The sequence below is a fragment of the Lampetra fluviatilis genome, chromosome 19 (genome assembly GCF_964198595.1).
Source record: "Lampetra fluviatilis chromosome 19, kcLamFluv1.1, whole genome shotgun sequence".
Classification (NCBI taxonomy): domain Eukaryota; kingdom Metazoa; phylum Chordata; class Hyperoartia; order Petromyzontiformes; family Petromyzontidae; genus Lampetra; species Lampetra fluviatilis.
The window spans coordinates 3,157,412-3,182,324 of NC_136293.1; the positions used below are offsets into that span (position 1 = coordinate 3,157,412).

Below are 24,913 nucleotides of genomic sequence, written 5' to 3' on the forward strand. Positions count from 1 at the left end.
CCTGATTTCCATTTTGCAGGCAAAATAAAGGTGATAGTGGTTATACTGCGCTTTTGTGATACAAAAGTCACTTCACCACAAACAAGCATCTCTGCTTACTTACTTTGGCTAAATATAAATGTGTCCCTTTGCAAAATCAAACACTTACAAATAAGAGAACACGACTCTGTATTATTTCTAGAGCTGATATTGGGCAATTTGTTCAGCAGAGAGATGCAAGCCTAGTTATGATTGTATCATCCATGACTTCTTGGAATAACATGGTGCAATTCATATCATGTATGATGCAATACCAAGTTCAAATTGCATCATTCATTGTTTTGCTCAAAAAACAAGTACTGTCCAAACCCAGTCATATATGTATTCATAGTTCAAGTCAAAGAGGTATTTTAGTATTTTCTGGTTTAATTTGAGATCCCTTCCCTTTATAACTCACTTATCCTCCGACATTCCCAAGTCAAGGGTCGTATATACTGGCCCAGTAGCATATCTTGAAAACTAGAGCCAATCAACAATTTTAAGCATACTTTTCATTTTCAGTAACCCAGAATTAGTAAGGTTGGTCTCCATTTATTTCGGAAGCATTTTGGCTGAAGACCAGTGAATTATCGGCTGAAAAAGTGTCCTGCTCCGGGATGTTTGTTTGGTATTTTATTGGAATATATGTTTTATTAGTATAAGGCAGAAAAGCTTGTCTGTGACCAAATCACCCAGAATCCTCCCGATCTCGTCAGACTGCAGAAGTTAAGCTGGTTTTGAGACTGGTTGGTACCTGGATGGGTGGCCACCATGCACGGCAGGTTGTTATCGGCTGCGTCACAATTAGGTCGGCAGCAGAGGGCAGTGCAGCAGCAGCTATTGTTGCTTTGTGCTTCTATATTTGCATTCACCAACCCACACTGACCAGTGTGGTGAGGTATGGACAAACCAAGTTTCTATTAATTTTACAACATGGGGAGGCCCTCATCCAGCAGTGGATTAACAAAGGGCCGTGCACGTACACATACGTAACTCATGTGCTTGACTGAATATGGGACTTGTGGTTTGGATACTCTTTGGTTCTTTCGGTAAAGTCGCGTAGGTAGAAAAATTAAACAAAATAAAAATAATATATCACAACGTTTCGATCGCAACACAAGCGGCCATCCTCAGGCGTGATATATTATTTCAATTTTGTTTAATTTTTCTACCTACGTGACTTTACCGAAAGAACCAAAGAGTATGGATTCCTGCAGTCACGAAAGCTTAAAATCAAGATTGTGATTTGGAGTTTGTGAGTTGGAATCTAATTTCAAGTGATGAATTAATATCTCGTTGTAAGCCTAGTGGATGTCACTGCGGCTATATTTACAGAGATCAGATCTTGGCATTTTCAAACCTGGTATTTATGGAGCATGCGGTGTATGACCACTGCCAGTAAAAGCAGAAGCATGTCTAAGCTTAACACGTAGGCTTTCGCGACCAATATTGTTCATAATCAACGATTTTTGGGTTTAGATCGCGTTATTTATAAATGTGTCGTAACCCTCCACCACCCGACACGGCCAATCAGTAAAAAAAAAAAGTGTCACGTTGACAAAAGACAAATAGTTCACTGCTTTAGCCCACCGGTGTGTTGAAGCGTGAAACCACAACATTTACAATTTGAGTAGTACGACGTTTCGCTGGTAATTGCGATTTAAGGTTTTTATTTCCTTTCAAGCAGGAGCAGGCCTCTGCTTTGTACAGCCAAAAGGACCGGAAAAACCACACAAACGTAACGGGAACAGGGGATCCCCTTCACTGCCGACGCACCGAGCTACGCCGCGTTCAAGTTCCCCTCTTTTACACCCTTCACTCAAAAAAACAAAAAATTCACCGTCGCAAAAAAAAGGGGGGGGGGGGGGTGCGTTCATCCACTCATTCTCGAAAGGGGGGGGGGGGTCGTTTCGAATTAGCCCATCCCGCACTTGGGCAGCGGCCACCGCCACTTCGCGCCCGTGGCTGCTCCGCCCGCTGTCGCCCGCTCCACCTCCACCACCCTCTCCAACAGCCCCCTGGCCAGTCGGCACACCTCGGGAGGCGACATATAGGCGCCCTTAATCAGTTTCTGGCGCGCCATCCACAGGGCCTCTTTTACGGCACCTATGACGGCCCATGCCTGAGCCCAGACCCCACCCGCTCTCTGCCTGAACATCCCCCAAATCATATTAGGCGCTGTGGCCTTTACGGGGCAAAAATGGGACAGCAGGGGTCGGCTTAACTCCCACACCTCCTGGGCAAATGGGCACTGTACGAGGGCATGAGCAGCGCTCTCTCCCAGGCCGCAGCCTCTCGGGCAATCAGGTGAGCGGGCCAATCTGCGGGAGCACATAAATAGTCTGCACTCCAGCCTGTCCCATGCGGCCAGCCAGGATAAGTCCCGCTGCCTTTTGGTCAGGGCTGCCGATGCTACGTTTTCCCAAATTTGTCGTGCCCGGGTACCCCGAGCACCCGGCACCTCTGTGCAGACCTCCTTTTTCGACATTTCCGCCAGGACTTCCCTGGGAACCCACGACCCCCGCGTCCGGTCCGGCTCATACTTCGCGATGTATTCATTTACCGTGGTGCACAACCACCCCTGAGGCCAAGCCAGGGGGGTGCTGCGCGGCAACGACGCCATGCTTAGCCGTCTCAGGAGCCACGCCAGTCTATACCGAACATAATACGAGGCTTTCACCTGGAGCCCATTGGAGAAATATAGTCGCAGCGTATTACAAACAAAAATCGTGTTAAGGATGCACACGACATTCGGGGCCCCCCTCCCACCGTTCTCAGCACGTTTGTACATTGTTTCTCTCTTCACTCGGTCCATCCCTCCCCCCCAGATGAACTTGAAAAACAGGCGCTCCAACCTTTTTGCCATTTGCGCCCCTGGCGGGAACACGTAAGCCAGGTAGATGAGTACCGGGAGGATTTCCACCCTCAAAACTAACACTCTACCTTCCATTGAGAGGCGCCTGTCTGCCCAACCAGCCAGCCTGCCTCTCACCATGCACTCTTTTCCCCGCCAATTCTTAGTCGCCGAGTCCTCCCTATAGAACGTGACTCCTAAGATTTTGATACCCTCACCCTGGACCGTTATACCTGGCGGGCGGCCCTCAAATAACCTGGGGTCACCGAATATCAGCAGCTCACTTTTGCTTACATTCACCTTTAATCCTGAGGCCAAAAATAATCTATCCGCAAGTCTTAGGGCCTCCCATACTGAAGCAACATTCCCACAGAAAATGACAACATCGTCCATATACGTTGCAATTTTTGCTGGTTCCGCACACCCTGGCATGCTCACCCCTCTAATCAGCCGACTTCCCCTGACAGCCTGGGAAAAAGGCTCCACGCACATTATGAATAACACCGGCGACATCGGGCACCCCTGCCGCACACCGGACCCAATTGGAAACCCTTCCGAGAGGACTCCATTTATTAGCAGGCTACCTGTGAGCTTATGATATAGCTTCCCTATCCAGTCTATAAGCTGTTTCCCCACCCCCATTTGCCTCAAAACCGCGAACAAATAATCGTGCGAGATGCTATCAAATGCCTTCTCCTGATCCAAACTGAGTAGACCCAATGAATTACCCCTCTCCACAGTGGTTTCCACCACCTCCCTCAACAGAACGAGGGTATCGGCTATCCGCCTGCCCGGAACCGCACACTTCTGGTCCGACCCCACCACCTCCCCTACCACCTTCCCCAGGCGCGCCGCGATAACTTTGGCCAGGATTTTATAATCGGTGTTCAGCAGGGTGATCGGGCGCCAGCTCCCGAGGTCGCTGCGCTCCCCCTTCCCCTTGTATATAAGGGTTATGACCCCTCTAGTCATTGAATCTGGCACAGGGCCTTCCTCCGTAATTTCCTTATACATCTGCCACATGTCGTCCCTGAGGGTACTCCAAAACGTAACATAGAATTCGGCCGGTATCCCATCTAAACCTGGTGCACTGTGCCGACGTAATCCCCCCACCACCTCATCCAATTCTGCCCTCTGGATATGCTTGTTTATCTCCTCTGGAGCCTCAATAACCCTATCTACCCCCCCTAGCAGTGTGCTCCGCGCCCCCTCATCTGACGGCCTGCTCCTGTACAATTCCTTGTAGTAACCCCTGGCGGCCTCCGTTATCCCCTCTGTGTTCTTGAGTCTACCTAACCTGGGACAAACCAATTCTCGGATTGTGTTGTCTGCTTTCCTGCACTTCTTAAAGAAAAAACGCGTGCAACGCTCACCCTCCTCGACCGCCTTCACCCGAGCCCTGAATGCAAGTTGCGCGGCCTGCTTCTCCCACACCGCAGAGATCCTATCTTTTAGTTGCTTTATTTCTCCCATGACGGGGAATCCCAGTTCCATCAGTTTATATGCTCCCTCCAATCGCTCATTCAATCCCCGCAACTCAACCCCTACGCTCCTCCTTCTACTCTGGGACTGAAAAAAGGACTTAATTCGCCCCTTCACCATTCCCCACCATTCAGCTATCGTGCCAAAGCAGCACCGCAGGCTCCTCCATTCCTCGTACTGCCTGACAAATTCCTCCACCACCTTTTTGTCCTCCAGCAGTCCCGAGTTCATGCGCCAGATTCCCCTTCCCAACCTCAGCCCATCTGGGATTCTGAGCCCCCCCGCTATCATCTTATGGTCAGAAAAAGAGAAAGGTTCGTTTTCCACTCTCTCCACTTTAACCTTGGCAGATACAAAGAGGAAATCAATCCTCGAGTGCGCGGTTCCCAAACAACTCGACCATGTGAACCCTGGTCGCTTTGGGTGTAACGACCGGTAAGCATCAATCAAATCAAAATCTCCAACCAAAGCCCCCAGCCTCCTAGAGGAGGGGTCCAACTTTCGACATCCGGCGACTGGCCGCGTGTCCGCCAGGGTTAGAGGGCAATTAAAATCACCCCCCATGACGATGTGTCTTCGTGTTAGCAGCAAGGCTGCCACGTTCTCTAGCAACTCCACACGTTCCGGAGAGCCTGTGGGGGCGTACACATTGATCAGCCGGACCGCCGCCCCACCATATGCAACATCGACATAGTGGAGTCGTCCCGGGACCACTTCTCGGGCCTCCTGCACCTCTATGTTCTTTCTACCTAGGAGGATAACCACTCCTGAGCACCTATTAACATTGCTTCCGGACCAGAAGCAGTGTCCCTCCCAGTCCCTAGCCAGATCCTCTCGACCAAGGGAGTATGGCAAGTGGCACTCCTGTAAAAAGTAAACGTCCTTTTTCAGGGACCGTAGATAATTTAGAATGGCCCCCCTCCTAGCCCTGCCCCACATTCCCCTCACGTTTACTGATGCTACGGTAAGGTCCATACCCAGAATTGTCTCTCCCTACCCAGACCCGTCGTCCAATAGTTCATACAGGTTTGTGTCAGCCAATCCCTGCAATTGTTCCCCTCTCCTAGGCTCCTTGGGCAGCCCTCTTCCCTGGTTGGTCTTAGCCGCCACGGCACCATCTTCCGACGACCTCGCGTCTATCGAGGAGTCTGTTGCCTCCAGGTCCCGTTTGCGGGTCGTCCTCGCTGGGCCACGCTGCGCTTTCTGCTTTCTTTTCACCACCCTCTTGAATTTCTCCCTCCTGGTGCTCTCCCTCTGTTGCTCCTCTCCGTCTTCCCCCGCCTCCACCGCCTCCGCCCAGTCAACCACCGTTGGGTCGGGGGGTTTTCCCACGGGCTCCTCGTCCTTGTCCCCAGGGTGCTCCACCTGCCGCCCCGTGGGATCCGCGTCTTCCTCCGATGTCATCTCCCCCTCCTCCCTCTCGTCCTGCAGTGGCGTACCCTGCCTGCCCACCTCTCCACCCCCGTCCTCCATCTTCCCGCCGGGCTGCGTTGGCTTCAGCCCGTCCTCGGCCACCTCCCCTTCTCCATCCGACACCCTGCTCCTATGTGCGCGGACCTTATTTGCGTATGACAGCGGGCAGTCCCTGTACAGGTGGTCCTTATTCCCACATAGGTTGCACAATGCCGGGGCGCAGCATTCTGCCACTACGTGGTCCCGTGCCTTGCATCGGTAACATATCCGTGCCTCGCACGCTGCAGCCAGATGGCCACTCCCCCCACATCGCCTGCAGAGCTTCGGCTGCCCCGCATACACCACGTAGCCCCTATTGCCACCAATGTTCAGGGCGCTCGGGATGTGTTGCAGAGCCCCTTCTGCCGTTCCCAACCTCACTCGCCATTGCCTGGCGCCCGTCCAGATCCCTAACGAGTCTTGGACCCGCTTACTGTCCGAAAGCACCAGGCAGTGCTGCCTCAGCCACACCTCGACGTCGTGGTCTGGCAGAGCTTCGTTGTACAAAAATATGGTGACCACTTTAGTATCGAGCTCAGAGAGCAGTTGGAGCTTCAGCAGTGACAGTGGCCGTTCCCCCGCCTTCTCCTCGAACAAAGTCATAAAACGCTGCAGTAAGTTGCTTGTCTTAAAGCTCACGTCAAAAGCCCTGCCACCTGGCAAGGCTATCAAGCAAAACAGATCTGCCGGATCCACCTTCAGAGTTTCGACCATCACTGACCGCACGAACCTCGGTCTGTCGATCGTGACCTCCTCTGGCACGTCCTCCTTAAAGGACACCCGCACGCAGTTATGCCTCTTAGCGTGTAGCGGGGTGAAGTTCCCTGCCGAACCTCCGCGCCACCGCCCTGCGCGCTCCTGGGGCCGCCCTGCCCCCACAGGTCCAGGACTTGCCTGGACCGCGTCGCTTTGGGCACCTTGCGCCTGCAGGCCCGCCGAGCTCGGTGCTTCCTCCGCCTCCTCTCCTGGGCTGGCCGACACCATCCCACTCCTCGTCGGCTCCTCTACCTTCCTCGCCCGCTGCCACCAGGCGTCCTCCTCCGCTCGCCTCGAGGTCGACGCTCGCGCCTCGTCCCTCTCCTCTGCGGGTCTCCCTCCTCCAGGCCGTCTCATCGCACCATCCTCCGCCTCTTGGCTCACCACCCCGGATCGCTTGGTCGCCATGGCCCCGCGGGCCTGCGAGGCTGCCACTGGCCAGGCAGCCAGGGAGCCGAGACTAGACACGACACCAGCAGAGACACAGTAGATACAAACCAGCCGCAGCCGTGGCCCTCCTCATCGGGCAATTCGCCAGAATGGTGAGGCTCTGCTGTGTCTCCCGTTCTTATATAGAACAGCAGCAGTGTGACGTCATCATTAACTCATTAACTCATCAGGTGCAAAGATTTGAGGGGGGGGGTTATTGTAATTATATACTTGATTAGTAATAAGACTATTGTTACGATGCGAGTTGTAGATTAGTAAACACATTCCAAATGATTACTAATCTACAACTCGCATCGTAACAATAGTCTTATTACTAATCAAGTATATAATTACAATAACCCCCCCCCTCAAATCTTTGCACCTGATGAGTTAATGAGTTAATGATGACGTCACCCTGCTGCTGCTCTATATAAGAACGGGAGACACAGCAGAGCCTCACCATTCTGGCGAATTGCCCGATGATGCTGGATGCAATTACCAGCGAAACGTCGTACTACTCAAATTGTAAATGTTGTGGTTTCACGCTTCAACACACCGGTGGGCTAAAGCAGTGAACTATTTGTCTTTTGTCAACGTGACACTTTTTTTTTACTGATTGGCCGTGTCGGGTGGTGGAGGGTTACGACACATTTATAAATAACGCGATCTAAACCCAAAAATCTTGATTATGAATGTCTAAGCTTGTTGACCTTTCCATTGAACGCAACAAGATCTGCCCTATTTCCAGCATGGGCTGAAAATACTGTGTGTCATCGTATGTTGGCGAGATATAATTTCATGTTATCAAAGTGTGAGAACTATTACCGAGTGATGGACACAAACGTCACGCGCTCTGAAGAACCAACTTGCACGGAAGTAATTTGTACACGTTTTGTCTGTAATGATACACATATACTTTTTTTTATCTTCTGCCAATTGTTATATCGGTATCAAATTAAAAAGATGCAAAATATTTCTCTTGAGAATTGTTACAGTAAAGCATTTCACGAGCTTGTGTGATCGTGCACAGGTTGATAAAACTTGATGTCACAGAACTGCTTCTGAATTTGCTTCCATTAGCTTCTTTTTTTTTAGTGCCCTGCAAAGAGTATCAATTGTATTGCAATCAAAGCAATTGTCTTCATCCTCAGCACTGGAATATGCTGAGTAAAGTGACAACAAATGCAATATGATATTGTTTTATTCACTTAGTTATTATTAGCCATCAACGCATTGCACCTGAGGATCTGTGTTTGTTTTCATCTCTTGGCTGACACCCGTTTATGATCCAAGGATCTAGGTCAGTTCTCTTCATTGCAAGGCCCGCAGGCCACTGGCGACCACTGGTGGCTTTTAAGTTCGGCCTCTAACATGCGGCCCCTGACAATGCAAAAATGTGAAAACACCCCCCCCATCATCATGCTTTCAAACCCCAATGGTTTCAAATGTGTAGCAGCCTTCACACTGATGATGTCTTATCGGTGAAGGTGCCCCACCCCTGTGAAAATTGTGGTACCAGCGCCTTATGATGACAATGGTATCAGCCCTATGTCACTCGGCCACCACATTGATTTCGTACGAATTGATAGTCCATGCATATTTTGTATTGATTGGAATAGTGTTTGTTTTGTTTTGAATCTTTTAAGTGATGCAAACGTCTTGGTAAAAAAAAGCTTCTCGACAACAATGCTAATTTTTATCCATGTATTTTTCACGAAGGTCTTACCACAGAGTTCTTCAGCAGAACAGAAATTGGGAACTTTTCAAGGAGTGTATCCAGACCCAAGCAACACCTGTCCAAGGTGAGCATGTGTCACACATGACATGCAGTCCCATGCCCTCAGAATTACTTTTATTTTTAAACACACATACGATGTAATTGGCATTGACCAAACATTCCCAATGCTGAATAATTACCAGCAAATTACTCAAATTGGGATGAGACATGGCAACATTTTGCCGGGCAGTGGTGGTGGCGGCTACACACGTGGCCTGTAATCTCCATTTCTGTCGGCGTGGAGGTGCCCTAGCCCTGGCTCGCCAGGAGATGGCGGTACAGCAAGTGGACTGATCGCCATGTGTTTCCATCAGTATGGGGTTAGAGCGTGTTGTCCTCCCTTCACGTGCTACAGTTTCCACATGCGTGGACACTCGTTATGAATTGGCTGAAAATGAATCTCAAAATGAAAACCCAATGGAGCACAACCCTCCTGAAAAAGAGTCGTGCGACACATTGATTCTATCCTGGGTAAAGAGGCGTAAAAATAATGATCTGTTTAACACTTAGTGTTTCGCGACTAATATGTCATTTTGGAAAATCGCCTGATGAAGCTGGTTATTGTAATCACCAGCGAAACGTTGTACTCAGATTGTAAATGTTGTGCATTTACTTTCCCAACACACCGGTGTGCTGAAGTAGTAACTAATTGGCACGTTTTGTTTGCGTGACAAACCTTACGAAAATAAATTGGCCGTGTCAGGTGCTAATCTAGCCCTTAAAACCCTTTTAAAAACTTCATTATTTAACAATAACGACGATGATAATGATAATAATACATTTAAAAAAATTACAGCATTGTTAGTAAGGCTCGGCATTGCAGAGCTGTGCTGCGCACGCCGGTTAATGCGAGCTGTGCGTGGAACGACCAGGAGTCGCCGGGTCGCGCGGAGACGCGGAGCACGGTGGAGGCTGTGCAGCGCGAGCGGCAGGAGCTGCTGCGCCGCGTGTGCGCCGACCCCGCGCTGCACAACCTCACGCACACCAACGTGTCCCACTTCGTCCTCAGCCGCATCTTCGTGTGCGACCGCTACCGCATCCTCTTCTGCCAGACGCCCAAGGTTGGCAACACGCAGTGGAAGAAGGTCCTCCTGGTGGCGAACGGTGAGCGCTCCAACCGCGCGGGAAAAGGTTTCGTAAGTTGGCCAACACGAACCGAAATTTGGGGCAGTAACCCGGTAGAGGTTGGTTGGTTACCTTGGCTGTGACGGTTAGCACATCGGATTCATGACCTCGCAGCATGGCAGTTGAAAGGATAATCAAGTTTGTTAAATCTCCCACCCACCCCCAACGCCAGCACAAATGGCATCCTCTCTTTAAAATAATGTGATGGGATTTTGAATTGTCCACTGTGAAGCAGACAGTAAATGGTTATGGTCAATAACCTGTGGTGTCAATCAGGGCGGCCGCTAGACTCTGATCACGGACCTCTGCAACAGCAGAAATACGCTACCATTTCGACCACGTCACCGCTCCTAGAGAATCTGTTGCCATATTCGCCATTAGCATCAAGCGGCTGCGATGATACACGCAGTCCTCGACTTACGTCGGTTTGACTTACGCCCGCCCACACTCACGGCAGGATGCCAATTGCCACACCCACGTTAGTACTCACTGCGGTCAGACCGCACCTATGGCACGACACCAACTCAGGTGACACCAACTCAGGCGCGAGTTCTGTGCACAAAGATCCCCCATTTAGCCTTAACAGACTGTAGGGGCAAGTGCCGTTAGCGAGCACCTATGAAGGCCGGCATGGCACACGAGGGGTGGGTGGCCAACACCACGCCCGGCCGCCTTTGTCTCCCTAGTGACGATGTTTACACACCACACCAGGTACTCATTTGAGGCTGAGTCGACCTAGGGGAGGCCCGGCACCGGTTCAGATAATTGTCACTGGTGTTGGCCGTGAGCGGGATTCAAACTCGGGTCGTCAGGTTCATAGAGCAGCGCGGTAACCGCTACACTACCGCTCCCAATGGGATACCACGTCGGCGAGATGGTCACTACCTTCCCTGGTATGCAGGAGGACGAGGGTTCGATCCCAACCCCGACGCTTGTTTGTTTGGAGTTTGCATGTCTCTCTCCCCATGGTCACGTGGATTTTTCTCCGAGTCCGTCGGTTTTTTCCTTCACATTTAGAAACATGCGGTTTAGAGTATTTAGCTGCGATACATTTTCACGTGATAAGCCACTTCGTTAAGCTATCATTTGTGGACAGGTTGCTTCTGAAAAAGAGCTCTGTAGCTCAGCATGCCTTGCCTAGTAAAATAAAAAATTGTTTAGTTTTGATAGTTTTAGTTTAAAACTCTGTTCATTCTCAGTGATGATTAAACGTGTTGACATGGCTCATGTGCAGCAAATAGCGGTGGGGTTAAGGTGACTCTCGTTGTGGTAAAGCAAATGTGAGATATTTGTGATTTTGTCGTTATTGGCGTTGAAGGACACGTGTGACGTATGTGCGATGCAGGCCGCTACAACAGCACGAGCGACGTGCCTGAAGACATCGTGCACCAGCACGACAAGAACGGCCTGCCTCGCCTCTCCAGCCTCCCTCCTGAGGAAGTCTCCCTGAGGTAAGGCTATACGGCAACCCGCTGGCGAGCGGGGAGGGGGTGGCAGCCACTGTGGATGTTGTGGAGCTGTCTGAACACCTTCCCTGACATATGTAGACATAGCTCAGACACAGAGCCGAATAAATAAGCCTACAGGCACAGGCGTACTTCCTGCTTCTCCACCCAAACTATACTTTTCCACGTTGTTTGCTGGTAAACACCCTGTTGTGTATCAGTTTGTTACACAAAAAAACTGTTTTCAACCCTGTATTTCAGAATTTCGTCCTGAGCTTGTGCCCGGTAATGTTTAGTTTTATCAGGCTCTGCTAAGAGACAACCAACAACATTTTTATACAAAAACTACAGGATTTTAGAGTCACGTTTTTTCTCCCTTCGCCACGGTGATACAAATGTTGATTATGTCGATGACGGAACCTTGAAATACAGCACACACGAGTGCATACATAGCCAACCGTGCTAATCTAACGTAGCGAACCGTGCACAAACAGCAGTAAGCTCGGCAGCCGAGACAGGAGCCGCATGGATTGAATACAACTAGAACATTTGTGATGAAGTGGGGGGAGAACTTTGCGGACCCCTTCAGTGATCTACCCAATCACAGCTTGGAACCGATAGCTCGGAAGGACACCAACAACTTCCTGCGCCTGCCTGCACCCCCACCACCAAGGTGATTATTTAGCTCCCATAGTACCTCCTCCTTGTCCTCCCACGACTTCCTCTTCTATATTTACTATGCCTAGAATTGCCACGTAATTAATCACTTCACATATGACCTTTGCAGTGTTGCAGAAGTCAGCAGAGTTTTCAGAAGTCTTGACTTCAAATCGATTATCGTTTGTTTACCTACCGAGGAGAAGCATCTGGGGAAGATGGAATGCTGTGTAACTTGGTTATGAAGGGATTCCTGTATTGAACGGACGTATTGGTAACTTTCTGAAATGTTGTCGATATGGGGTACAATATAATCCTAGAGACATTGAGAAGTTGATATCACAATTTGAAGTCGTAGCAATATTACCACAAGATGCATTATTGCCCATTATGCGTGATACCACAAGGATGTCATGAATAATATTTGTTTATATTCTTAGGTTTTTTCGGTAAAGTCACGTAGGTAAAAACATTAAAAAGTAAAATAAAATAAAAATAAAAATCACGACGTTTCGGAGGCAACACAAGCTTCTGTCTTCAGGTGGTACCGTCACAGCCACGACAGCTGTATCAAGTAAATGAGAGATTGCAGGAGTTACCACTGCGTTTATATAATGGTTGGAGAAGGTGGTGGGGCAAGGGCCGCATACTTATTATTAATATGGTAAGGTGAGGCTTGAGACTAAAAATAGACTGCATAACAAAGGCTGAGCCTTTGTTATGGAGAGGTGCGGTTTGTGACTCAACCTGTAACAGGGAGACCACCACTAAACATGGTAAAACAGTAATGGTTGTCTGTCAAATAAGATTGGCAAATAAGTGTAGTTAAATCTTTTTTGCATGGTTAATCAAATCTTTCCAATGATTACTCAGTTTGTAACCGTCATCACGGTTGAAATTATGTCTGTGTTTGTATATTTGTATGGCTTCGTGTACAAACCTTTGATGGTAGCCAGGAGGTTTGCAGAGAACCTTGGTCTCGGAAAATACAATTTCATGAGAGCCCACCGAGTTGTAGCAATGATCGGCAACGGCCGAAGAATCGGTTCTGCCGTGTTTCAGATCTGACTTGTGCTCGCGGACACGATCAGAAACATGACATTTCGTTTCTCCAATGTAGCAATCACCACAAATGCAACTCAATTTGTAGACTCCAGCAAACTGTAAGTCAGGAACGACATCCTTCATCTGTGAAGGATGTCGTTGATTCCATCTGTGAAGGATGTCGTTCCTGACTTACAGTATCCTGGAGTCTACAAATTGAGTTGCATTTGTGGTGATTGCTACATTGGAGAAACGAAACGTCATGTTTCTGATCGTGTCCGCGAGCACAAGTCAGATCTGAAACACGGCAGAACTGATTCTTCGGCCGTTGCCGATCATTGCTACAACTCGGTGGGCTCTCATGAAATTGTATTTTCTGAGACCAAGGTTCTCTGCAAACCTCCTGGCTACCATCAAAGGTTTGTACACGAAGCCATACAAATATACAAACACAGACATAATTTCAACCGTGATGACGGTTACAAACTGAGTAATCATTGGAAAGATGTGATTAACCATGCAAAAAAGATTTAACTACACTTATTTGCCAAACTTATTTGACAGACAACCATTACTGTTTTACCATGTTTAGTGGTGGTCTCCCTGTTACAGGTTGAGTCACAAACCGCACCTCTCCATAACAAAGGCTCAGCCTTTGTTATGCAGTCTATTCTTAGTCTCAAGCCTCACCTTACCATATTAATAATAAGTATGCGGCCCTTGCCCCACCACCTTCTCCAACCATTATATAAACGCAGTGGTAACTTCTGCAATCTCTCATTTACTTGATACAGCTGTCGTGGCTGTGACGGTACCACCTGAAGACGGAAGCTTGTGTTGCCTCCGAAACGTCGTGATTTTTATTTTTATTTTATTTTACTTTTTAATGTTTTTACCTACGTGACTTTACCGAAAAAAACCTAAGAATATGAATCATTGCAGTCACGAAAGCTTCAAATCTAGAATTAATATTTGTTTAATCTCATGCTAATTATATTATTATTTTTCCTAATCACATCCCTGGCAGAGAGTGAACTATTTCCATTTCAAAACGATATAACCAACAGAGCCATATATCACAGAGTTGGCACATCCTGGAATTTGATGTCGTATGGCTTTACCTGACAACCTTCACGGAACTTTCTCAAAATATTCCTCCCGGCTGGACGTGTGTTTTTTTCAGCAGCCCTGATGAATGAGCCATTCACCTGGAGCCGGCAGCGAAATGAAGCCGCAATATCTCGGCAGAAACAAATTGGGACATGCTGCTGTATGGCCTGGTTATGCAGCCATTGTTTGATGTCAAAATTAGCATCAGGCCCTTGAGCCAAACTATCTATATACTGGCATTACAAAATAAGTCATAAAGACTGTATAGGAATGTTATACATCATTAAACACCCCTGCTTGGATTTAAATGATGAGTACATTTGGTATTCGTGCCATTCGTATAGCGCAAAGCTGTCACTAACGCGCTATATTTAACGGATGAATATATTCCACTTTAGTTTCACAGCAGGGGTGATGTTCCAACAAGGTTTGTACCCATTTGGGTAATTTGCGAGTAGTTTTCAGAAACTGGCTGGTTACACATGGCCTATCTCGATCGAATGACGTCCCTGGATCCTTAACGTTCACTGTTAAGCGGACCGTGCATTTTTTTTGTTTGTTAATACACCACAGTATTGACCAGGGCGGCCACTGCGATAAAACTACGAGCCTCTGCAATAAGTGGCAAACACCCCTCCCCCCCCCCCACTGCCCGGTCACGTTAGCGCCCCCAAGCGAGGCTGGAGCGAGCTTTAGTTGCGACTCTCGCCTCTCGCGAAAACTTTGGTCCCACAGACTGACACACGTGGATGCACCGTCCCATCCCCCGCAGGCTACGGACATACTTCAAGTTCCTGATCGTGCGGGAACCGTTCGACCGCATCATCTCGGCCTTCAAGGACAAGTTCGTAAAGAACCCGCGGCAGGAGCCGTGGTACAGACAGAGGATAGCCCCAGCAATTGTGCGCCGCTACGGCTCGGGCCCCGCCCGCCGCCACGCCCTCCGCTTTGAGGACTTTGTGCGCTACCTGGGCGACGCGCAGGCCGAGCGACTGGACGCAGCTTTCGGCGAGCACATCATCCACTGGGTGACGTACGTGCGGCTGTGCGCGCCCTGCCAGATCGACTACGACGCCGTGGGGCATCACGAGACGCTGGAGAGCGACGCGCCGTACGTCCTGCGGCGGGCCGGGGTCCCGGGCCACGCGGCCTACCCGCCCATCCCGCCCGGCGTCACAGCGTTCAACCGTTCCAAGGTGCAGCACTATTTCCGCGGGATCAGCCCCACATGGATCAGGCGACTCTACCGCCGCTACGAGGGAGATTTCCGGCTCTTCGGATACGAGGAGCCCTCGTTTCTCTGGATGTGAATGTGGGCGGCGGATAACGGCCGTGATCGAGCGGATCAGGGGCCCGCGGGGGTCCCAGGGAAATCAGCCCAAAATTACCAACGTTTTGTTTTGTTTTCATTCTATTTTTGTACACATAATGAAATTAGAAGCGTTTTTGGAAAAGCGAAATTGAGTTATATTTCATGGGTTTAGCGTTGGATTATTAACAGTGTTCCAGACCCGTGCATTTATGTTTTAGTGGTATTACACAAAAAAACGTCATCCATTGAGGGAAATCCATTTCTGTCTATGCGCTCTGTGCGTACTTACATTTGACAGTCTATCCTGAAAATGTATGTTGATGCACAAAAAGTGGAAACCACTGTTCTCTTTAGACGTCCAAACCTTCATTGTCATACCAAGCTAAATGGTGCATTTCTATCCACGTACCAATGTGTTTTCTCAATCTCCATGACCTGATCCCATACTGGAATGTGTCACTTGCAATATTTGATTTAACACCATATGCTGTCACAACAAGCGGCAATGCTACGGATTTTTGCCTGGCATTTTAAACATTGACGTTTGTAACGTGGCCATTGTTTTCTGAAGAAGGCTGGGATAATGAAGCAGGACCGTGACGCTGGCTGTGTGTATTTGACTGGCCTCACAAACGAAAGTATTTGGTGCTCGCTTGGCATTTAAAACACACGTGTGGTCGTCCTGAGATTCTGTACTCGGGATGCACAACTGCACTACTGGAAGTGGTATAGGTTTCTACCTACCAACCTCCCCTCACTGATGTATATAGCCTCTTTCCGATCGGTGATAAGTTGGCAATTCATGCACCGTTAACTGCAAAAGGGACGCGTGAAGCCAAGAATCCAACTGAGTGTCACACATTGCACGTGGCAGCACAGATTGATTTATGGACGTTTGAGACAAATCCTCGAATAACCAATAATAATAATAAGAAACCGCAAGTGGCACATAGAGACGCGACGGGGACTCGGCACAGCGCTGCTGTTATAACCCTGTTCACCGTCCCCAGTTTGTCGTTGTCATAGTTGGCGACTTTTTATTGATCCTCAGCTCGTTAAGAGAGTGAGGTGTTTGAACAGTAAATTGCGCCGTTGGGCAGTATTGAATTCGGTGGCAATTCCCCAGTGGCAAAATCCTCTGTTTTAGAATAACGACTGTAGGCTGCTTAATGAGGCTAATATACCATGGTTTAAAGATAAGTCCAAGAAAGGGCATTGCTTTCCACAGTGTACGGGACATTGAGGGCAGTGACTAGGGTACATGCAGAGATTATGTTCGGATGTGTTGGAATTAAGTTTGATTCCCATGTTTGGCTGTAACTTTAAACATGGTACGTGGGCTATCGTGTCATCTTATGTATTATTATTTTGCACTTCATCCTGCAAATAGTGTTGTTGAATGAAACTAGATGACACTGTGTAGCAGTTAAGAGCGATTGTCTCGCATTCAAACGGTTTAGAGGTAAAATCCCGCATGGGGCAGCCTACTCAATCCATCAGTTTTATAGCACGAATAAAATACATACCACTCTGTGGCTTGTGGCTTATCTGCCCACAAGGTGATTGTCCTATTACCCTGAAAGTGTGGAATTTCCACCGCTGCCTCATGGCCACCAATGGAAGTGAGTGCTCCCCCCTGTGGTTAATCCAGCATTGAAGGATGGGGGCACGGGTGGGGTGGGGCGATTTCTGTAATTTTGTTACTAACGATAATAACAAGCAGTCAAAGTAGGGGAAATTGTATTGTTAAAAAAACAACAGAACTAATGGCTTGAATTAATTAAGATGAGATTGTATAAATTAAGAAATTGTATTTAGTGCTTGTATAATAATTTATCAACTCGCACAGGGATTTCCATAATTACACCGTACTTGTCCACGGAGCTTGCCTGTCTGCAGCGGACGGGACCGTTATGAGCCGTGTGGACTGCGTTTCTTAAGTCTCCCATCGGTCGTCGCATGTATGTGTGTATGTTGAATGTCTTTCGCACGGTACGTAGCCAACCGGGCACGCCTGTCGTTGCCGCCATTTCAGTGGCGTCTGCGATCCGTTTACACCCGTTATTAAACGGGGCATTCAACGGGACCATCCGTTTGCCGTGGGCCTGGTTGCTTTACGGCGGATTAATCGAGGCGCACATTTCGTAACATTGCGAGAAGGAGGATTTTAGATTTGCACCTTAAAAGGGCAGCACCAAGACGTGCTGGTTGTACTCCATCATTTAAGGAATCGTGTTGCTCAACTTAACTCTGGCTAGTGGTTGATGAGCACAGTCAGGACCGTGTGGCTTTAGTTTTGCTTAAAGGTGCCATGGGGTGAAGTGCACTGCGATGGAGTTTGAATGTGCAGGTTGGCGTGTGGAGCAGACTGGGAAGCGCAGCGTGGAGAAACATTTTTATCATTGCTGGCAGCTTCCATTTCCACCTCATTTGTTGAACATTTTTGGAGACGATGATGATGACGACGTTGCCTGCGTGATTTAATTTACCAAGCACTGTAGATGTTGAGTGAAGGGAAGCTTCACAAACTTAGTGTTTAGTTAAATTTGAAAAGTAGCAAAGCTATCACAGCTCCTAATGTAAATGTATCTACAGCCACGGTAGCTTGTGCTTTCGTCGTGGCCACATTACAGTGCTTTCTCTTCTGATCTGACCTTTCTGTTCAAGGTTGCAGTCAGCTGGCATCCCTGCTCGGGGAAGCATCAAAACCCCTGTAGCCAGGGAGACCGCGCTGTACGACCACTCTATATGCGCTTCACACTCGAGAGAGAGAGAGCTCTTCGAAAGTTTGGGGACCGCCGTCTGCAGCAATATCACTCCGTGGGAGTTAGCTTTGGTGGGGCTGCCTTGGCGCAGTGCGGTGCTGTGTTGATGCGACTTTGCTTGAGGAGACAATGGCATGCACAGTCGTATTCATTGGCCTGTGGACTTGATGCCACTGAACGTATAAAGTATGCTGGTCTGCCAGCGATTAGCAAACGGAAAACGGTGGCAGTTCAAGCAATCCGAGCCCATGCATATGTATACTTGGTGACTGCTAGGCGGAACACACGCTGAAAAATACACAGAGGTATGGGGAGAGGTGCATGCTTGGAATTGCACTGAGAGACTGAAGAGGGAACAACGTAGGTCAGAGAAAAAAAGCAAGTGACAGCCATTGTGTTGACAATGGTAAATGGGCTTGGGCAGGACAAATCACGAGGCCGGATGACCACTGATGATGTGACTTGGTGGATGGATTAGCAGCCAAAGGAGAGAACGCACCCAAGAAGATAAACCACCGCCAGAAATGCGGCGATGAGTTCGGTTCATGTGCACAAGTGAGGTGGGCGGTAGCAGCACCAGACGTGTGAGGGATGACAGCAGCATGGGGAGGCCTTCATCCAGCAGTGGATAGACAATGGCATGATGGTGGCAGGAACCACTTTGTGGGGTGTGACTTCAGGTGTTACTGAGAACAACTTTCAAAATTAAAATCGTGCTGTGTGATTCACTATTACACAATGCCTGTGATTATGGCCTAGGTGAAATCCACAAATTACGTATTGTGATTGAGTAATAGTGTTACTTTCAGTTACAAATTATTATTGTTGGGAAAATGTATTAATGACATAAAGATCTTTGGGGGAAAGAAATGTTGAGACGGTAATATTGTGCGATTGAATGCCAATGCGCGTGTCGTTTCATTTACATTGTGATCCAGTTCCGCAGTACAACAACTGGCTCTGGGAAGGGCGGCGGTGTGCTCTAAGTGTACTGTATCGAAGATGATGATCACTGGTGGCAGGAATGTCTGTCGCGTAATTCTAGGCCAGCAACATCCTTTGCCCGTCAGGTGATGTTACTGCGAAGCAAGCCGCACCGAGAAATCGTTATCACCTTTCAGTTTGTGAGTAGTGGGGTGAATTTTAATTCGGTCACCAGTCACTGTAGCACATGGCCACATGTTGGTGTGTGTGTGTGTGCGTGTTATTCGTTTTGCACTGATCACTGAAAGAAACCGAACAATTATGTAAAACAGTGGCTTCTTTTTTATTCCACTAATCGGATGTACTGTATTTAAAAATGTGTGTAAAATAAATCTTTAAAAAATCGGTCTTGTTTTATCACCCTGTTATCACTCCGGGGCCTAAAGTAGTTAATCCGAAGAAGATGCTTGTGCTTGCCATGATAAAGTGTCGCGTCCATCACCAGGTCATGGCCACCAATTGAGCTGAGCGCTTTGTAATTACACGCTGTCTTTTGAATGTGTAAAACTGCACAAACAAATGTTCATTTACAATTTGACTGCCATTACATCATCTTGGGATGCTGACATTATGTAATGCATGTGTAGTGACATCGGGAATGTCACTGTATAGTGCCGGCCCGGAAGGGCCATGCCGTTTGATGTTCCTACATCGTGGACGGCACTGTGTGGGTGGCTGTGTGTAATACCAGCCCGAGTGGGGCTTGGTGAGCACTGGGATAGTGCGGGCACCACGCACAGCGTGTGGTGGGGGGGCTCCCGCGAGGGGGAGTGGGTGAGCGTCAGCCCAGGGGCAGGGCAAGGGCCCACAGGTGGGGGGGCTATTGGGTGATCACGTGTCCGGGGAGAGCTCTTGAGAAGGATCGAGAGGGGACGAGAATGCTCGAGAAGGCAGGCAGAGCGGCCCCGACCGTAGAGGATTATAAGGCGGGTCCTTGAGGGGTCGCTGCATTCTTCAAGCTGGAAGCTCAACATCTAGAAGCGGGAAGCTCTACGTCTCAAGCTGAAGCTCTTCGTCCTATGAGGCAACCACGTGGTCGGGGACCCGATTGAGGATCCGACCCTTCGTAGAAGTAACTCCTCTGTATAATGTAGTTATCTGGGTGGTCACCACCCTAAGTTGTATCTGGTAAGGAAGAGTTACCCCTTTGTGTTACGGTTTTACAATGAATGTGTTGCCTCTTAAAGGAATAACGTCTGTGACTCAGTTGGCCTCACTACACATGCTGAACTTCTTTTGCACCGTACGTAGCCAACCCTGCTAATCGGAGGTGCGGAGAGTTCACACTGGACTTGCAATCCTGAAATTGCTAGTTCAGTTGGATCTTATAGCGGAGGAGCTGAAACAATGGTACGAGCTTCTTATACGCACCAAGCTGTCCACCCATCAGTGTGCGTACAACCACTGTTAGCCGGCGGCAGGTCGTGTGTGGTGGAGTAAAATTGTGGGTACTCCCATCTCTTCCAATATGTCCAAGCAGGGTGAATGCCTCGGCCAATTTTTCTAGAGGGGGGCTCTATTGGGCTCCCTCTAGCCAGACGCCCTTCTTCCAGCAGTGGCGTGAGCAATAAATTGCAGGGCTGCGCCTTTACCCTTTGCACCACCACAGCGCCAGTTGTCGGTCAGGCTCGCATCCCCGTGCATATGCACACACAGGCAAACTAGGAGTTTATTTAAGAATATTTTAACGTTGTGCATGGATGTTGTCTGCCCATTGCGAGGTGGTCATCAAGGTTAACAGGGTTGAACTCTGATATGCGCTCAGTGGCGCTCGCCAATGCATGACGGGGTTATCAGCTGTGGGGGCTATAGGAATCATGCTGTCGGACAGTACTGTACAGTGCCACCACGATGACCTCCCCCCCCCCCCACACGACAAATCACGTGGGGCACGCAGCACAGCACAAATGGTAGACAAACAGCTCCACCCCCTGCCATCCATGGGACGCATATCGATCGGTCTCCGCTCGCTAAGCGAACATTTTGCTCGTTTTGCGGACAAATGGGTATAAATAAAATGTCTCATAGTAAATTCTCGTAGAAAGAATGCTCGTTAAGCGAGACACGTTTGTACATAAATATACATAATTACTCCATTGTACAGCTATGCTCCCGTGTATATACTCCCATCCAACCAGCACTGACCCTCCCTTGCGGTGTGGTACGGCCAAATGACCCACACAACCCACAAGCCTTGGGACAGCCCTAGTCCACCAGTGGATCGGCGTCAGGGCTGTGCATGTACACATGGGACTATTCTACATGTGTACGTGAATACCTCGTCCGAGTATAATAACAGACAGAGAGCATGAGGGAGGAGAAGGATGATCCAGGCTAGTCAAGCTAGACAACCATGTCAGGAGCAGCGGAGTGTATCACTGTAATGGTGTGTTTTGGATGACCACAGCCGCACACTGGAGAGTATTTTTATTTTCCGTTTGTTCATCGGGGATCGCCATCTGCCATGGTTGGTGCCAACGGATGCGGTTTAGGGTGTACCACGAGCTTCGCGGAAGATCAAAACCCAGGGATCATCAGCACTGTCATGCCATGCCAACTAAATTGCCGGCAGTGCACGGGCTGTCCAGATATGTAGCGCTGTCCACTGGTGCGCGTGCGTGCGAATCAAACGCAGGTGTTGGCATCCCGTGCCAGTGAGGGCTGAGCACACGCAGGCAGCTTGGGTGGCGCGGGTGGGGACGTTGTGGTTCTGCACGGAGTTGTCTTTGTGACTGACGCCCGCTCTCTCCTCTCTCAACTCTTTTTATGAAAGCACATGCAGTGTTTCCGATCCATTTAGTTCCGTCAGTACACTGTGGGGTTCATGCTGGGACGTACGCATGGTTTAGCAGTTTGACGTAATAAAGTACCAAGATGGCGATGAAATTGAATCTTCACTGTAAGGGATGCGCAGTTTGTATTAGAGTAGACATTCATTTTGATTCTAATCATTTTTAAATAGTTCACAATGTTAATACGTCGATTGGATGGCGCTTTAATCGTGCTTGTGATGTGTAAGGTGGCCACGTTATGGAAATAATGTTGGCTGCTCGATTTCATTGTGTTTAGTGCATGATTTCACATGTATGTGCTTCGACCTTCAAACAAACTTGTTTAGTGTAAGAGGCCGTCCATAAATGACGTCACGCACCTAGGTGGGGTGGGGGGTCAGACATTTGTGACGATGTGTGACGATGAGGGGGGGGGGTGATAAATGTGACGTCACATCAAAATACTCAACTTTAAATAAATATAGACAACACGTTCTATTTAATTAAATTGACTTTTTAATAAATGTTTTCTCCTACAACATCAGAGCGCAGCGCCACATTACATACGCACTACAATGACACTAGTTTAAAGCGATTTGAAGCATGTTTTATATATATTTGGGGGGGGGGGGGCAGAGCTTTGTGACGTCATATTTGAGGGGGGTCTGCCTTTTTGTGACGCTGTGTGACGAAGGGGGGGGGGGTCAAAAATCGTCCAAAATCGCGTGACGTCATTTATGGACGGCCCCTAAGTGTAGTGACTAACTCGGAGACGAAAGGAGTTGGAGGCACTTCTTTATTAACAAGCACCATCGGGGTGAACACTTTATAATTAGTCCGTCCTTTTGTCGGCGATGTTACTCAGTCAGGACAGTTGGTAGGCTACCTGACTGGTGAAGACAGAGACGACGAGAAGAATGGTGACGAAGACTTCAGCAGCACGACGTGGATCCCACTGCACACAAGAGCCCTCAGGTCCCCTACAGGAGGCCTTCTTATACTGTCAGTGTGGCCTGGCCCCGCCCCCGGCCACGCCCCCTTTCTAGAACCTACCAGCGGGTTCTTCGTGTGCACCTTCTGTGACTTTTCCCCTAGATCCCCCTCTGGTGTATATCCTGACCTGCTGACGTCAGGACTGCCATAAGCCGCAGACCCCCTTCCCTGCCAGCAGCCAGCACTATGCTGCTACACTACTATTATTCTATGCCACTACATCAGTATCAATGACAGTTTGTTGATTAGGACATTGCATATTTCAAACAGTGACATATAAAGGTGCATTTTATATTGCAGAGACTGAAAACAGAAGGAAGGCATTGCATGTTAAGGAAAGAAAGCATTTCGGATGGGATTGTATGTTGAACTTTTTTCACACCGTACACCAACCGTGCTAATCAGAGGTGCAGCAGAAGGGCAACAAACGAAATACAAAAAGTGGTGTTGACTGTGCCCAGTGACTGATTACAGTACTGAGCTGGCACTGCTAAAATCGTAGGGATCTGAATCTGGGCAGCCATCCATAACTTAACCAGGTTCTCAAGTCTGTGTGCTTATGGTCTCAGCCTGCCTACTTGCACAAAAAAGCATGCTTTTTAGTTTCTTCATCGTATGATCATTTCTGATTCGATGTCGACTTCCCTGGCAATCCTGTGGCACAGGGTGATGCACCACTTCCTTAAGAGTTTTGGGTTGAAATGTACTCACATCGTGACGTGATGCCGACAGCACCATTTTTATATTCTTAGGTTTTTTCCATAAAGTCACGTAGGTAAAAAATTTTAATTAATAAAAGTAAAATAAAACAAAATAAAATAAAAAAAATCACGACGTTTCGGCAGCAACACAAGCCTCCGTCTTCAGGTGGAACCGTCACAGCCACGACAGCTGTATCAAGTACTTGATAATTAATTTTTTTTACCTACGTGACTTTACCGAAAAAACCTAAGAATATGAATCCTTGCAGTCACGAAAGCTTCAAGTCTAGCACCATTTTGTCAGCAGGACTGGGAGGGTAGGGCCCAGGGGTTTCGGGTCGGGGATACAGTGGAGAAGCCAACTGCGAAATTTTCACTTTGACAACATCTTCACGTTGTTGGTGAAACACTCAACAACCCTACATTCGTTCTGGGGTTCAACAGTAGTCATCCTTTGGATAGACTTGCCCTGCCATAGGAATGTAGAAAGTTCCACTACTTGGCTCAGGGTCACCATTTGTTGGTTAGTGCCACCCTAATTGCTCATATGAGCGGGAAGATGTTGGCCGAACTGCCGAAACAAGGATTTGCACTAATATTATATGCAGGACATGCCCTACTGGATGAACGGAAATACATTCAACATCATGTTTCAAGTTTACCAGTTTAACCAGAGGAGGACTCAAGAGGCCAGGATGTCACATTTGTAAAAAAAAGTGACCTGGATTACCAAATGGATGAAAGCAAAAGTAAAAAAAAAGTACAGAATTTAAGTTAACAGCAATCAGAACAAAAACTAATATTTCTAGACTGAGTGCAAATGTTAAATTGAAGTGTTTAATTACTGTGCCACGCCATATGTAAATGCGCAACTGCCGTGTATTGTGTTGTTAACCTTAATTTATATGCATTCGAATTGGGTGGATGGCGGGAGGATTGTAGAATGAGGTCGTGGACTGAGATAGGAATAGGAGTGCATTGTTTATTGGGGTGGTCATGAGCACAATAAAAGTGCAAATAAATCGCAACCTTTTGGCAAGTTTGTAAACAGATGATTAAGTGCTTAATGTGCCCACGTTGCGCCCAGCTGGGTTTGTCCATGAGGCTTCACTTGATCTCTATACACGATATCCCATCACTCCCCCACCTTCACCACATTGCTAAGTGATGCCGGCAGGCACCACAAGGGCGTTTGGGTTTGTGTGAGTTCACGTTTTTTGGCAGGTGAAGTCCACTGA

The 24,913-nt window shown here is 48.4% G+C and overlaps 1 protein-coding gene across 2 annotated transcripts in view; it reads left to right on the plus strand.

Annotated features, from left to right (window-relative positions):
* Window positions 1-19,557, plus strand: part of CHST10 (carbohydrate sulfotransferase 10) — a 77,695-nt gene extending 58,138 nt beyond the window's left edge. For both annotated transcript variants that reach the window (XM_078864817.1, XM_078864818.1), the window contains exons 3-6: window positions 8,711-8,793; window positions 9,641-9,872; window positions 11,239-11,344; window positions 14,922-19,557. In XM_078864817.1, the coding sequence (XP_078720943.1) occupies window positions 8,711-8,793; window positions 9,641-9,872; window positions 11,239-11,344; window positions 14,922-15,459 (959 nt within the window). In that variant the 3' untranslated portion in view covers window positions 15,460-19,557. The remainder of the gene's footprint in view (window positions 1-8,710; window positions 8,794-9,640; window positions 9,873-11,238; window positions 11,345-14,921) is intronic.
* The last annotated feature ends 5,356 nt before the right edge of the window (window positions 19,558-24,913 follow it).